Source organism: Oryx dammah, unplaced genomic scaffold (genome assembly GCF_014754425.2).
Source record: "Oryx dammah isolate SB20612 unplaced genomic scaffold, SCBI_Odam_1.1 HiC_scaffold_18, whole genome shotgun sequence".
Taxonomy (NCBI): domain Eukaryota; kingdom Metazoa; phylum Chordata; class Mammalia; order Artiodactyla; family Bovidae; genus Oryx; species Oryx dammah.
In genome coordinates, this window is record NW_024070202.1 from 25,717,024 (window position 1) to 25,733,250 (window position 16,227).

The window sequence follows — 16,227 nt, forward strand, 5'->3', positions numbered from 1 at the left end:
CAGTTAGTTAAAGCTTATGAAAGAGCATAGCACAGCAGCTATTAATCACTAAAATTCTTTAATTTTAGAAGATGCCGTTTAGCAAAGGAGATAGAAGCATACCTTTGGAAATAGTATCTGGGTGTAAATCTCATTGGTTTTTCTCATCTATAAAATAGCTGCAATAAAAGTATGGACTTTATGTATGGTTGTTGTAGGGATAATTTCTATGAGCTGTAAGGTACTTAGCACAGTAATTGACCTCTAATAAATAGCCAAATAAGCAATAGCACCTTATTAAAGTAGCCCTCTTTTCAGAAACTGCAGTATGTTCCTTTCTAATTTGTAGCTCCTCTTTATTTATATATGGCAGTTACAGATTTGTATGCTGCTTTGCCATCGTTTCTGATTTTAGATATCTGCCCAAATTATAAACCGAGGGAATAAAGAAACCATCAACTTTGTTACTTTGCAACTTCTACTTTGCTGCTTACCCACTCTTGCTTCCCTTTGTTCAGAATGATTCCATATATAGCAAACACTTAAGCAGCAAAATCATTTTTTTAAATCTATATTCTCCATGGCTCAACTTTCATACAAAAAAATCCTTCAGCATGAAAACATACAACTATATATGCATACAGATGTTCATCACAGTATTGAGATATAACCTAAATTTTCATGGTGGGAGACAGGTTCATTAAATCATGGTCTCTCTACAGTGGGATACTATGCAGTCAAAGAATGAGGCATAACCACATGAATTGATGAGAGGAAATGTCTATGATAAATTGTTAACTAAAAGAACAACCGTTTGGCAGAAGTGTAACCTTAGCAAGTAACTTAATTTCTTTGTGCCTCAGATTTCTTTGTTGAAAGCGAGGATCAAGACTTTTGTAAATAGTCATATACACATAAACTGTTCAGAAAACTGTCTGTTCCACTCAGCAATTCTGAGCTGTTCTCAATGTATAGTTCAGTAAAAGCATGTGTATACATGTAGTTATTTATAAAATGTAGGCATATAGAAGTACATTTAAGAATTTGAAACGACACATCTCAAACTGTTAATAATGTTTATTCTAAGGGAATAGGATTAAAGAGGAGATTACTCACATTTTAATATTATTCTATGTTAGATTTATTCTATTAGCATGTATTACATTTTTTTTTTTTACCATGGAAAAACATTTGAATGGATTAAAGTGATCCATTATTTGGCTAGATGCTTAGAAAATAAAGAGTGTGTCATTAAAATAGAGGGATGCTGCTGCTGCTAAGTCGCATCAGTCATGTCCGACTCTGTGCGACCCCATAGACGGCAGCCCACCAGGCTCCCCTGTCCCTGGGATTCTCCAGGCAAGAACACTGGAGTGGGTTGCCATTTCCTTCTCCAATGCATGAAAGTGAAAAGTGAAAGTGAAGTCGCTCAGTCGTGTCCGAGTCTTCGCAACCCCATGGACTGTAGCCTACCAGGCCCCTCCAACCATGGGATTTGCCAGGAAAGAGTACTGGAGTGGGTTGCCATTGCCTTCTCCAAAAATAGAGGGATAGATATTACCAAAAAATGATATTAAAGCATTCAAATAAACATCTTACCTCTTTGCCTAATAATATCCCTTATGTTTTTCTTCTCCTAATTCATTTGAACCTTGAAAACTTTCCACTTGATTCATTTGATGAATATGCTTTCAAGAATTATTTATTTTTCAGAGTATCCATTTTTTAAAGAAAATTCTGCTGCAATACATGTAGCGTCTGATTTTAATACTTATTCATATAGTTGAGCAATATGGATATTAATTTTAAGAAAAAATAACTTTTGTACCATTTTGCTAAATATAATTGAGTTTTTGATGAATATGAGTATATTAATGTTCTTAAATAGTGTTAATGTTTTTATCTCGGCTCTCTTTCATTATTTACTTGAATCTTTCTTATTTTGACAATGAGAAAAAAGCCAGATTGATATAAAGTATCTAGTTTTGTCAGTTTTTTTCTTACCCCATTCCTGCTGCGCCCTGGAGCTTTAACCATTGTTACCAATTTCCTTGACTCCCTCTTTTCTTGTGAGCTTAGAAAGTCTTGTTAAATCATTGAGACTTTAAAAGGCTTAAATGGGGAGTGAAATGGGCTAGTTTGACTCCAGTTCTGCCACTTACTCATCATATAAATATTTGGAGAGTCACATAACCTCTCTGTAATATAATAATTCTGTAACTGTTGGGGATGGTACATTAATATAGTCCTATTCATTGCACAGAGCTAACAGAATTTCATTGGCCATAAAGCACTTAATAAGTCTGTATTCATGCCAGTGATTTTTTTTTCATCAGTGCAATAAGTCTGGAGAGCCCCAGTCGTGATTTTCGGCCCTGGGGAATCTCAGTTACATGCCTAAAGTCTGTTGAAACAGAGAAAAGTAGCCATGAAATACAAATATAGTCAAAGCACTAGGTGCAGGAGGGTTAGGAAAAAGGAGGGCATGGATACTCTTAGAACTCACAGTGGCAAGTGGGGTTTAGCCCCTTTGCTTTGCATTCCCTTCCAAGTTTTCTGGGGTTGCTGCCTTGTCACTTCCTCTACTGCTGGGATATGATGTTGGCAGCATTGCAACCCAGAAGGACCCAGACAGCACTGTCACCCTCTCATTACAATTGTTCTTTCCAACCCGCAGCAGTGGCCTTTTCTCCACTCGCAACTTTTCTTTATCTTATACCCTCCATTACCTCATCACTGGTGTTGGTGGTAAAACTCTATGATCTAAGAAATACCTAGTTTGAATCTCACCATTTTAAAAGGAGGCATCAAGAATCTTGAAAACTCTTTTTCACCCAGTCTTGTTTTTAAAAAGTATGCTGTGGGCTCAAAAAAGTATATGCTAGATGTCACAGCTTATTGACTTCTGTTTTGTTATTGTTGTTTATTCTTTGTTATAATCCAAAGAAAACGGGGAGATGTATGATGGGGTGGGAGTGTAGTGGGGGGGCGCAGCACTAAGGGAGCATGCAAAGAAATGAAACACACATAAAAGGCAACAGTGTATTCAGAAGACACTTGGTAATGTTTACCCTTTGTCGTATACAGTCAAATTTATTTATGTGACCTGTTCACACCATTCTCCAAATGCCTCTTTTCCTTCCCATGCATGTTCAGTTCAGTTCAGTTCAGTCACTCAGTTGTGTCCAACTCTTTGTGACCCCATGAATTGCAGCACGCCAGGCCTCCCTGTCCGTCACCAACTCCCGGAGTTCATTCAGACTCACGTCCATCGAGTCGGTGATGCCATCCAGCCATCTCATCCTCGGTCGTCCCCTTCTCCTCCTGCCCCCAATCCCTCCCAGCATCAGAGTCTTTTCCAGTGAGTCAACTCTTCACATGAGGTGGCCAAAGTACTGGAGTTTCAGCTTTAGCATCATTCCTTCCAAAGAAATCCCAGGGCTGATCTCCTTCAGAATGGACTGGTTGGATCTCCTTGCAGTCCAAGGGATTCTCAAGAGTCTTCTCCAACACCACAGTTCAAAAGCATCAATTCTTCGGCGCTCAGCCTTCTTCACAGTCCAGCTCTCACATCCATACATGACTACTGGAAAACCATAGCCTTGACTAGATGGACCTCAGTCGGCAATGTCTCTGCTTTTGAATATGCTGTCTAGGTTGGTCATAACTTTCCTTCCAAGGAGTAAGCATCTTTTAATTTCATGTTATCTGTAGCTAAATTGTAAGTAAATTTGGGAGAAAGGAACAGGGCCTGATAAAGTCCCTCTCTATAGCACCCAGTTTATCATGGAACATAGGTGTGTGTCTCCAGTGAGGAGTGTGCTGCCTGTGAGCCATCAGTTGTGAGCCATCTAGCCGTGTATGTGCGTCGTTTGTTATTTTCCTACTTTAGTCCTTTGCTTTATAGACACGGTTTCTTTTGTTTGACCCGCAGCTTCTCCTCTTCCTTAAAGCCTTTTCCGAAACAGAGCAGACAAAGTTGGCAATGCTGTCGGGGATCCTGCTGGGCAGTGGCACCCTGCCTGCCACCATCCTCACCAGTCTCTTCACTGACAGCTTAGTCAAAGAAGGTACGTATGTTCATTTTCTTACCTGTCAGCTGGGAAAAGAAAGCCAAGAGAAATACCAGTACCTCCTCTTGGTGTTCTCTGCTGCCCATCGTGCTCCACATAAGAGACTGTGTGTGTGTGTGTTCAAACAATATAAGGATTGTATGTGTTTCTTGTAGGAATTCAGGAGAAAAATATGCACACCTATAGAAAGACAATTAAAGAATAATAATAAACTAGAATTTTTGGCTTAAGTCTCAGTCAATGACCCTGAAATTGATCAGTTCTACACTGTTTCTCTCAACATAGATGCTTGCTGACATATTTTGCAGTGACAGTGCTTCATTGTGCAGGACTCTTTATGCTTTGTGGGACATTTAGCCTTTTTTGCCCTCAGAAACAGAATGCCAGCCTAAAACACTTGCCTCCATTTAGTAGGACAGCCAAAAATGGGCCTTCACATTCCTAAATGCCCCCCAAACTATTACTTCACTGGTTTGGGCCATTCTTCTGAACTGGTCCCCCTCAAGATCTTGTGCTCAGATGTTCGTTCTGATCACATTTTTTTAAAGTGTTCATTATGTCTGTTTTAGAAATCCAGACGGCTGCCTAAGAGTTTTGCTTTAATTTTAAGGCATTAAGAGTTTGATGGGCATACATACAATTACTTGGTTATAGAATAATACAGAAGTGGGCTTTTTTTTTTCTTGTAGGAGGATAATGATATTCAAGTTTTAAATGCAGTTAAACAAAAGAGTTATTTTTTTTCTTAAAGACAAATTAAAAGAGCTTTTGTGAAAACATCTGTTTCTTCTTAGAATTGGGTTTTACTCCTACAGATGTGAAGTCCCAGCCTCATTCATGCCTGCAGTGAAATGAGTTATAATTTTTTTATAACTGAGAAAAGAATAGTAAATCAAGAACCAAATCATATTATTTAGAGATTCTCTATAGTTTTAGACTCTCTAATTGTTATTAATATATTGTTGAAATATTATAGCACTTTAAAATGTTTTCCTAAAGAGAATTCATGATCCTTCATGTTTTATTTATGGTACTAGCCATTTTATACTAGGAGAAAAAGATAAAATGTAAACAGTAAATGTTAATTACATCAGATTTATCCCTAGCATTTATAACAGAAAATAATTCTTTCTGGTTGTATTAAAAACCTAAACGGTGTATGTAATTTCTTTTGAAATGTATTAAAAATAAAATTATTAGAAAGATAAGTGGACAAACATGATAGAGCAAATACAGCAAAATATTAACTGCTGCAGAATCAAGATGGTAAGTACATGAGTATTTACTTTCAGTCTGTTCAGTTCTTCTGTAAGAAGTTCTTGAAATTTTTTATGGTGAAATGTTAGGAGGGGTAGGAAAGAACACTTTTGCGATAGAAATGACATAGTGCCTCTGTGCCATGGTTCTTCCTTATAGTCTACCGTCTTTAGAAACTAGTGTCTTAAACTCTTTCATCCCAAATAGGAAAGGGTTATGAAATTATACCTTTTCCCCAACTTCCCGCCCAACAAATGGCTAAGGGGAATCATCCACTCAGCGGAATCTCAAGTACAAAGTTTCTCCAATCCTTCCACTAGGGTCCACTTTTAATGCACAGTGATAGGTTTGAGCCTGATTTTTTTTTTAGACTCCTAGTTTCAGGCATACTCTACTTCTCTTACTTACAATGAGGGTTACAAGATCCTTTTTAAATTTTTTAATTACATAAGTTTATATTAAATTTTATATTGACTATGAAGTAATGATAATATTAAAACCCAGGTCAACAAGTTGACAACCTAAAATTCTCTAGCTCATGTTTATTGTCTTAGTTTGAGGCTGAAGGGGCTTAGTTTCTCTGCTATTCAAAAGAAAAACATTAGGTAAAGCTGGTGTCTGTATTAGTTGAACTTGTTTACCTGCAAGTAACTGGAAGATAGGACATAAATTTCTGTGTCAGGGCATTTCTTTTTTTCTTTTTTCATTTTATTTTTTACATTTTTTAAATTGAAACATTTGATTTACAGTGTTGTTAGTTTCAGGTGTATAGCAAAGTGATTCAGTTATATATCCTTTTTCAGATTATTTTCCCTTATAGGTTATTACAAAATATTGAGTATAGTTCCCTGTGCTATACAGTAGGTCCTTGTTGGTTATCTATTTTATATATAGTAGTATGTATGTGTTAATCCCATAATTCCTAATTTATTCCCTCCCCCATTTAAGGGCATTTATTTCTTATGTAACAATATATGTAAAAGTCTAACAGACTTCAGAGTGAACAGCAATATCATTCAGGACTCAAATTTTTCCCCCATTATTAATCATTGCAGAAGGAGGGTGGTACCAGGGGTTAGACTAATTAGAAGTCACCTGGCCTAGTAAGATGGGAATTCTCTTTGGAAAGGGGACTAGAGACTGTTTAGACCATCACCAATAGTGAAGCCTTCAACTCAGAAAAATCAGTTTAATGTATCAACTACTCCTTAAATTTTCATTAAATAAATGCAACATTAATTTAGACATTTTGGGTTCATAGAAAAGCTGTCTATTAGTTATCTGATTACTTATATTTAGAAATAAATCTTGTTATAAATGAGTATGTAATTGAGTGGATTCCTGATTAACATAGCAATTTTTCAAATCTCTTTAAAAATATCCAGAAAAGATTTCAGCTGAAAACAGAACTGACATTTTTATAGCTTAACTCATGAATATTTTAAAATGCTTTTTACAAAAAGTAAAATTGTCAAGTAAATGATGCATGTTCATCTATAACTTTATTTATTTATACCTGTCACTATTGATGTTCTTTCGCTGGCATCATTTATCAACAGATTAGATGACATGTTGACATTTCAGTTGTATGGCTCATGATTTATTTGTTGTACCTCAGGATAACTGTTATAAATATGGAATATTGGTGAACCACAGAGTGAAATAGAGGCAAAACACTATAACATCCTTGGCTTTGAATATGGTTTTGACCACGGTAAAAATAAACTTACAGTAAAAACACGTTGGAATTCAGGAGTCCAAGTTTGAAAAGTACTGTAACTTCTTTTTTCACTTCTCATGAAAATATTCTCTTTTGAGTAATGAATAGCCTAGAGAGCTTTCCATTTTTCCTTTGCACCAAATCAAATCTCTAAGTTATTTAGTCATTTCAGGGCACCTAATGGGAAATGTTGCCTTCTGCATTATCACAAGCAGCTTTTCTTATAAAAGCTTTACTCTCTCTCTTTTATTTTTAACAGGCATTGCAGCCTCATTTGCTGTCAAGCTTTTTAAAGCATGGATGGCAGAAAAAGATGCCAACTCTGTTACCTCCTCTTTGAGAAAAGCCAACTTAGATAAAAGGCTGCTTGTAAGTGTTGTTTGGGCAAAGGGTTATGTTTCATGCTTCTGCCGTGGCTCTCTCAGTGTGTGCAATGTAATATGCAAATGCCCGAGTCTATGTCGAATTGGAACATGGTTCCTTTTATTTCTGTATTATTGTAAGATAGAAACTAATTCCAGTTTAATCTTCGTTGCGTAAGTAAATGGAATGATAAAATTAAAGAGTCACAAGGAATATGGAGACTTTCAAATTTGGAAGTTTGTTGACATAGTGAAAAAATTTATCAGAATTACCTCTGATGCAGCTAATAAGTGTAGAAATTTAAAGTTTTAATATGAAATTTGAGGTCACATTGATCTCACCTAATTAGACATTTATGGGTATCTTGAGTCATAGTTGAATAACACTGATCTCAAATATAGGTTAGTTTGTTAACAAAATAAAAGTTTAAACAAGATTCCTTATTTATACCAAGATTCCTTAGAAATGCTTAGATACCTATGAAAGTGAACAAGTTAATTATAGTTAATTTGAAACTTCCATTATCATGATTGCTTGATTATATTTTTACATCTGTATCTTTGTATTTTTCAAAGAAAATCAAGAAAAATATTTGCTCTCATAATTTCTATCTGCCCCCTATAATTTCTTTCTGCTAGAAGCCACAGCTGTAACAGATAGCTCCAAGTGAAACTGCCTTTACAATTTTAGGACAAAGTCTAAAGTTGAAAGACATGCTTGCCATGTTCTCTTTACCTAGTCTCTTATCTGTTTTCTCTTCCAGCGTGTCCTACTGTGCAAGGGTATTGATCCATGGGACAAGTCTAAATCTGGCTCATTGTAAACTCTTGGATTTTCAGTGACTTAAAATCCCTTTATCTTTTGCAATTTACCTTAAAAGAGCTCCCTTGGAAGTCTTTAGAATTTGATAAAGAAGAAAAATTTAACTCTAGATTCTTGTTGATTTTTGCCACTGACAATACTTTTCATTTTAGTGTGTATTTATTAAGTGTCTGCTTTGTGCCAGGCTCCAGCCTAGAAGTTGTAGAGACAGGATAGAAAAGTTTCCTGCCTTTGTGGCACCTACTCTGTAGCAACGTAGGGTGTCTGGAAGTCACTGAAGACAAGTGAATAGGTTGTTGATGTTGGTGGAGGTTCATATGAAAGAGTGTATTCTCGTCCCTGAGTCTGTGGAGGAGCTGTATCTTAGCTCAGCAAGGCCCACTGAGATCTACATGCCCTTTCTTTCTGGGACCCATGGTGAAGGAACAGCTCCGACCAGAGCCATTCTGTCCTCATGTCAGAGGACAGGAATATAGGACACCAAAGTGAGCCCTTCTGGTGTTGTAGACGTTCACCTTGTTTGGCCAGAAGAAGTCAGTGAGAAGCCTGCCAGTGGGGTAGGAAGATTTAATCCACTCATGAGCTACTTCTCCACCTGTGAAGACGAATACAACAAGGAGAAACTTCACTGAACACTTGTTTAAAGGAAAGCTGGGTGAATTATTAGGAAAAAAGATATAGTCGATTACTACTTAACACAGAAGACTCAGTTATTTATCTTTTTTAAACTTTTATTTTGTATTGAGATATATAGCTAATTAACACTGTTGTGATAATTTAGGGTGAACAGCAAAGGAGCTCAGCCATACATATACATATATCCACTCTCCCCTAAACTTCCCTCCCATTCAAGCTGCCACATAACACTGAGCAGCATTCCATGTGCGATACAAATCGGTCCTTGTTGGTTATCCATTTTATTTTTTTGAATACCAGTTTATTTTTTATTCATTCATCCTTACAATTTTGTGCTTATTATCAGGTGTTTTACAAGGCACTGTATGTGAGTGTGGGTTAGGGGGTAAGAGTGAACCTTTCTTTCCCATATTAAACTTTTTAAAAAGCTATGCTCTTCTAACTTAAAGTATGGTTCCTTAAAGACACCAGTAATCACAGCTTGGTTAACTTGATTAGGTTACTTCATTTTAAAAAATGTTTAATGTATTTCCTTTTTGAAAACATATCATTTAAGTGTTTTTACTAGGGTTCTTTGTCTAGTATATTTTGAGCATGAAAAGCTTAGGTAGCAGTTTCTACCAGAAACTCCGTGAGGACAGGGTGGCTATGTCTTAGACCATGCCTGCATGCTGTTTGCTGACCTACAAATGAATGAGGACTAGAGTGTCAGTTCCACCATCTAGGAGGAAATTTTTGTTTCACTAAGCTGTTTAACAAAATTCCCTCTGGGTTAGCACATTTGGGGGAAAAAATAGCATATTCTCAAAATTTAGCAATTACCTACTTCTGTAATACAGAAGCAAGAAAAATATATAGTAACTCCCAGAAGAGAGGAGATGGGAGACATCATTCTCCCATCAGTGGAGAAGGGAACAGTGAGCAAGATATTGAGCTGAAGCTATTGAAGAAAGTCAAACAAGCAACCTTTGTCTTTCTGGGGCTTATAGTTTATTGCAGGGGAACAGGCAATAAACTGAATAATTAATTTAAATGTGTAGTATAATAAAAAGTAAAAAGTACTCTGAGAGGAAAACCAAGTAGGCAAACAGTGAGGTATGCCTGTGTGGTGTGGCAAGGCCTCTCATAAGGTGATGTGTGTGAGGAAGCTAACTATCTAGATATATCCAGGAAGGGTATTTCAGGCAAAGCCTTTGAGGCATGGCATGTTGGGAACAGCAAAAGAGAGAATTTAGTAGGAGCAGAAATGTGGAGATCAGCTCAGAATAATAATTTTCAAGATATTACGTGTCATTCATAAGGACTATGGTTATAGTTCATAAAAGTAAATTAAAAAATCACTTTTGATGATGTATTACTCTGAACGTAACTTGCAATCAGACTTTGCAGTCACATTCTTCCTAAATTGAATACAGAATACTGGCACAAATAATTATTGACTTTGGAGTCATGCAGCCATGTCCTTAAATTTCTAGCTGCCTAATTACTTGTTTAACCTTGTTGAGGTTCAGTTTATTTTTCTGTAAAACTTCTATTGTATACAGTTATTAGCAAAACACTTCATATCTAAATTCATAGAAGAAACTAAAAATTAAATTAGTTCCCTGCCCCCAACAAATTTAGAAGACCTCTTGACAAATATCAATGACAGAAATTCAGTCAGTTTTGAAATCTTTGTTTAACGTGAATGTATGTTTTAATGCTGCTCCCACCAACTCTGTTCTGACATTTTGAAACTCATGACTCAACTCAAGGCAGGTTATGGGATGATGGTGCACAGAATATTAATATTTGAATCATGACAGAAGCCATCTGGCTACGTCCCTATCAGTTCAGTTCAATTCAGTCGCTCAGTCGTGTCCAACTCTTTGCGACCCCATGAATCGCAGCACGCCAGGCCTCCCTGTCCATCACCAACTCCCGGAGTTCACTCAGACTCACGTCCATCGAGTCGGTGATGCCATCCAGCCATCTCATCCTCTGTGGTCCCCTTCTCCTGCCCCCAATCCCTCCCAGCATCAGGGTCTTTTCCAATGAGTCAACTCTTCGCATGAGGTGGCCAAAGTACTGGAGTTTCAGCTTTAGCATCAGTCCTTCCAAAGAACACCCAGGACTGATCTCCTTTAGAATGGACTGGTTGGATCTCCTTGCAGTCCAAGGGACTCTCAAGAGTCTTCTCCAACACCACAGTTCAAAAGCATCAATTCTTCGGCATTCAGCTTTCTTCACAGTCCAGCTCTCACATCCATACATGACTACTGGAAAAACCATAGCCTTGACTAGACGGACCTTTGTTGGCAAAGTAATGTCTCTGCTTTTTAATATGCTATCTAGGTTGGTCATAACTTTCCTTCCAAGGAGTAAACGTCTTTTAATTTCATGGCTGCAATCACCATCTGCAGTGATTTTGGATCCCAGAAAAATAAAGTCTGACACTATTTCCACTGTTTCCCCATCTATTTCCCATGAAGTGATGGGATTGGATGCCATGACCTTCGTTTTCTGAATGTTGAGCTTTAAGCCAACTTTTTCACTCTCCACTTTCACTTTCATCAAGAGGCTTTTTAGTTCCTCTTCACTTTCTGCCATAAGGGTGGTGTCATCTGCATATCTGAGGTGATTGATATTTCTCCAGGCAATCTTGATTCCAGCTTGTGCTTCTTCCAGCCCAATGTTTCTCATGATGTACTCTGCATAGAAGTTAAATAAGCAGGGTGACAATATACAGCCTTGACGTACTCCTTTTCCTATTTGGAACCAGTCTGTTCCATGTCCACTTCTAACTGTTGCTTACTGACCTGCATACAGATTTCTCAAGAGGCAGGTCAGGTGGTCTGGTATTCCCATCTCTTGAAGAATTTTCCACAGTTTATTGTGATCCACACAGTCAAAGGCTTTGGCATAGTCAATAAAGCAGAAATACATGTTTTTCTGGAATTCTCTTGCTTTTTCGATGATCCAGCAAATGTTGGCAATTTGATCTCTTGTTCCTCTGCCTTTTCTAAAACCAGCTTGAACATCTGCAAGTTCATGGTTTGCATACTGCTGAAGCCTGGCTTGGAGAATTTTGAGCATTACTTTACTAGCGTGTGAGATGAGTACAATTGCATGGTAGTTTGAGCATTCTTTGGCATTTGCCTTTCTTTGGGATTGGAATGAAAACTGACCTTTACCAGTCCTGTGGCCACTGCTGAGTGTTCCAAAGTTGCTGGCATATTGAGTGCAGCACTTTCACAGCATCATCTTTGAGGATTTGAAATAGCTCAACTGGAATCCCATCACCTCCACTAGCTTTGTTCATAGTGATGCTTTCTAAGGCCCACTTGACTTCACATTCCAGGATATCTGGCTCTAGGTAAGTGATCACACCATCGTGATTATCTTTTTTGTACATCGTGAAGATCTTTTTCGTACAGTTCTTTTGTGTATTCTTGCCACCTCTTCTTAATATCTTCTGCTTCTATTAGGTCCAGACCATTTCTGTCCTTTATCAAGCCCATCTTTGCATGAAATGTTCCCTTGGTATCTCTAATTTTCTTGAAGAAATCTCTAGTCTTTCCCATTCTGTTGTTTTCCTCTATTTCTTTGCATTGACCGCTGAGGAAGGCTTTCTTATCTCTTCTTGCTATTCTTTGGAACTCTGCATTCAGATGCTTATATCTTTCCTTTTCTCCTTTGCTTTTCTCTTCTCTTCTTTTCACAGCTATTTGTAAGGCCTCCCCAGACAGCCATTTTGCTTTTTTGCATTTCTTTAGCAAACTCGTTACAGATCTTTCTTCAGAGATTTTTATTGAAGCCCATACAGCCATTGGCCAATATATATATGCAAATCTAGCCATCATAAAAGTTTGGATCTATTTTGTAGACTCTTCAACAGTCTGAAAAATGTGAGAGCTTTGAAAACTGCCTTGCTTTCTTATTTGAGTGCTGAGAGTCACACAGGATTAGAACATGACTAAGCGTTCCTAAGCCCCTGCCAAGCTGTATAAGGTGAAATGGAAATGAGGTAAAAATGTAAGAGCAGCCATGGTGTACTACGCGTCTTAAAAATTTCCAAAAGAATTATGTGATGAATTGAAGAGTTGGTAGGACAGGTTTAGATTAGATCTCACCATGAATTTCATTTAGATCCACCATCATTAAGAGATACAGCAAACATTCCCTGTAGCTCTGAGCTATTTTAGACTAATAGCAGCATTTTCTCAGAATGTGAATCGAAGTCTATGAGATGATATTAGTCAATATTGTTTTTTTTTTAATAGTATCTCAAATCATTTCAGCATTACTAAAACTGGTTTTTGTCTTTTAACTCATAGTTAAGGAAACAGTATGATTGATAATTTCCATTTTTCTTATCTGTTTAAAATAATCCCAGCCTTACTCATTTATCACCTTATTTATACTTAGTTTAGCAAACTTGCTCTGTTTTTGCATATGCTATACTTCAATTAAAGTAAAAGAAAAAGTAAATAGTGGTTCCAAATGAGTGAAACTACTTTATGTAAGTTGATTAACATTTTTTACTCTTTGTCAAATTGCCCAATTTTGAAAGGTGTCTTAGCAAGTGCTCAAGAAATATACCTTGAGATGTATTCTTTTCAAAAATCAACCCTTACTCTTTTCTTCGTGAGATAGTCTAAGTGCTACTTTAATATGAAAATGTTCTTTATGCTTGCAGAATGTGAATGGCTTATTGTGTGATAGTCTCTTGTCTTTTCTCTCTCAGGAACTCTTCCCAGTTAACAGACAGAGTGTGGATCATTTCGCTAAATACTTCACTGACGCAGGTCTGAAGGAGCTCTCCGACTTCCTCCGAGTCCAGCAGTCCCTGGGCACCAGGAAGGAGCTGCAGAAGGAACTCCAGGAGCGTCTTTCTCAGGAATGCCCGATCAAGGAGGTGAGGACCTTGGGCTCACTTCACTGCAAAACCACGGGCGAGGGGCATATCCTAGACTGTGCAGTACAAACTTTACCTCCTTTAAAGGAGACTGCCCTTCATTCATTGTGATGAACTTGAGGTCCTTTTCATACCATATAAATGAGCTCAATATAAAAAACATCCTCCAGGATGTTCCAGAAAACAATGATTATTTCCATACAAATGACTTATTTACCAGGTTGCTATGGTTGTCAAAATATTTCATCTGCCTAATAGATTCACTGTCCGCTGCTATCCACTAGCATTATACCTCAGTTTAAGGTGATTTTTTCCCATTTTATTGCAAATTATATAATATGGTTAAGTATTAGCTTAATGTATGTAGATTTCACTTTTAAGACAAAAAGGGGGTGGTTTTGCATTCACGTCACGGATAAAGACCACTTGGACCAGTGACTTGCTGGCTTCCACTCACAATAACTGGGTAGCTGCATAATGTAAATACTATATTTTTGTATAGCTATAGTTCTTGTGGCTATGACTGTATCTTTTTTTTTTTTTTAAGTCATGCCTGAAGAAAACTTTCCATTTGAACTTTAAAAAAACTTTTATGTGATAATTCAAAAGTTGCATTAAAAGTCCTTTCCTTTTGCCACTTAACTCTCAAGTCCCAATCCTCACCACCCTGCTTGCCTAGAGCCTTGCACGGTACCATGTATGATTTAAAATTTGAGATTTCAAGATGGATTCTGGCCAGCAGGTGGAGGTGTTGGTCCTAAGTCTCATAGCATTAAGGTCAGCAATATAGTCAGTAACCTTTATCCAAGCAAAAATCTTGAACATGATTTTCCATGGTGAAAAAAAGCAAACTATAATGAACACTGTGATACTTTCAGGGAGAGATGTCACATTTCTTTGCAGCTTTTCCCTGTCAGCTGGAGGACTGGGACTCCTCCGTTCCTTCTTTTCTTGAAAGCTGCTTTCCCCGCTGCAATCCAGGCTGTCAGGAAAGAAAACAGTATATTTTCATTTTAAAAAGGAAGGGAGAAAAGTAGGTGTACTGCTCACAAAAGTGAAAGTGAAGTCGCTCAGTCGTGTCTGACTCTTTGTGACCCCATGGACTGTAGCCTATCAGGCTCCTCTGTCCATGGGATTTTCCAGGCAAGAGTGCTGGAATGGATTGCCATTTCCTTCTCCAGGGGACCTTCCAACCCAGGAATCGAACCCGGATCTGCCGCATTGCAGGCAGATGCTTTACCGTCTGAGCCACCAGGGGAGCTCACAAAGTGGTACATTAAGATGCATTATCGGAGAAGGCAATGGCACCCCACTCCAGTACTCTAGCTTGGAAAATCCCATGGACGGAGGAGCCTGGTAGGCTGCAGTCCATGGGGTCGCTAAGAGTCGGACACGACTGAGTGACTTCACTTTCACTTTTCCCTTTCATGCATTGGAGAAGGAAATGGCAACCCACTCCAGTGTTCTTGCCTGGAGAATCCCAGGGATGGTGGAGCCTGATGGGCTGCTGTCTATGGGGTCGCACAGAGTCGGACATGACTGAAGCGACTTAGCAGCAGCAGCAGCAGCAAGATGCATTATGGTTTTTAATTACTTTTTAAGCCCTCCAGGTGGCGGCAGTGGTAAAGAATCCATCTGCCAAGGCAGGAGACTTAAGAGATGCAGGTTCAATCCCTGGGTCAGGAAGATCCCGTGGGAAAGGAAATGGCAACTCACTGCAGTATTCTTGCCTGTAGAATCCCCATGGACAGAGAAGCCTGGTGGGCTACAGTCCATGGGTTCGCAAAGAGTTGGACAGGACTGAGCGACTTAGCATACATGTGTGTACTGAAGTCCTCAACTCTACTTGGGATTTTATTTCAAAAGGGGAGAGATTTTTTCAAACAAGTTTAATATAAAATACACTGTTAGGCAGAATTTATTCCATATGATCAGGTTTTTAGGATACATTTGCACATTTAAAAGTAATTCTGAAGGGAAAATAGCCTGCTGAGTGTTGCTACATTGATATATACCATCTAAAAGAAGTCTTGCACTTTACAATTTATTTACATGAGGCATGAGGATATTCAAAAGTTATAATTAAAGAATAAATTGTAGTGAGTGCCTCATACCAACCCAAGACACTTTTCATCAAGAGGTTTTAAGTTGAGGATTGGAAGTAGACATTCACAGCTCTGTTGCTGTCTTCAAACCCCAGAAAGTCAGTCTGACTTAAATAACCCTTGCCCTGCTGAACTCAACAGGGGTCCTGCCTGGAAAAGATTAACCCTGAGAAACCAAGATTCGCTGTTATTTTCTATTACCCAGCAGCTCCTGGCCAGAGCTAAGCCTATTAATTTGGGAACTAAAAATAAATCCACTCTGAGAGCAAATCATTGTGTTCTCCTCTGCCTTGGAACTTGAGAGCATATGCCAGGAAGGGAGGGACTAGCAGTGTGTTTGTCTGCCCCAAACCTTTTACTAAGCACAGCGGGGGG

At 38.1% G+C, this 16,227-nt stretch overlaps 1 protein-coding gene across 2 annotated transcripts in view; it reads left to right on the top strand.

Moving 5' to 3' along the window:
• The window catches only part of BZW2 (basic leucine zipper and W2 domains 2), a 62,846-nt gene that overhangs the window by 35,145 nt on the left and 11,474 nt on the right, over positions 1–16,227 (top strand). For both annotated transcript variants that reach the window (XM_040260605.1, XM_040260606.1), the window contains exons 6-8: positions 3,914–4,049; positions 7,289–7,398; positions 13,577–13,747. In XM_040260605.1, coding sequence (XP_040116539.1) covers positions 3,914–4,049; positions 7,289–7,398; positions 13,577–13,747 — 417 coding nt within the window. The remainder of the gene's footprint in view (positions 1–3,913; positions 4,050–7,288; positions 7,399–13,576; positions 13,748–16,227) is intronic.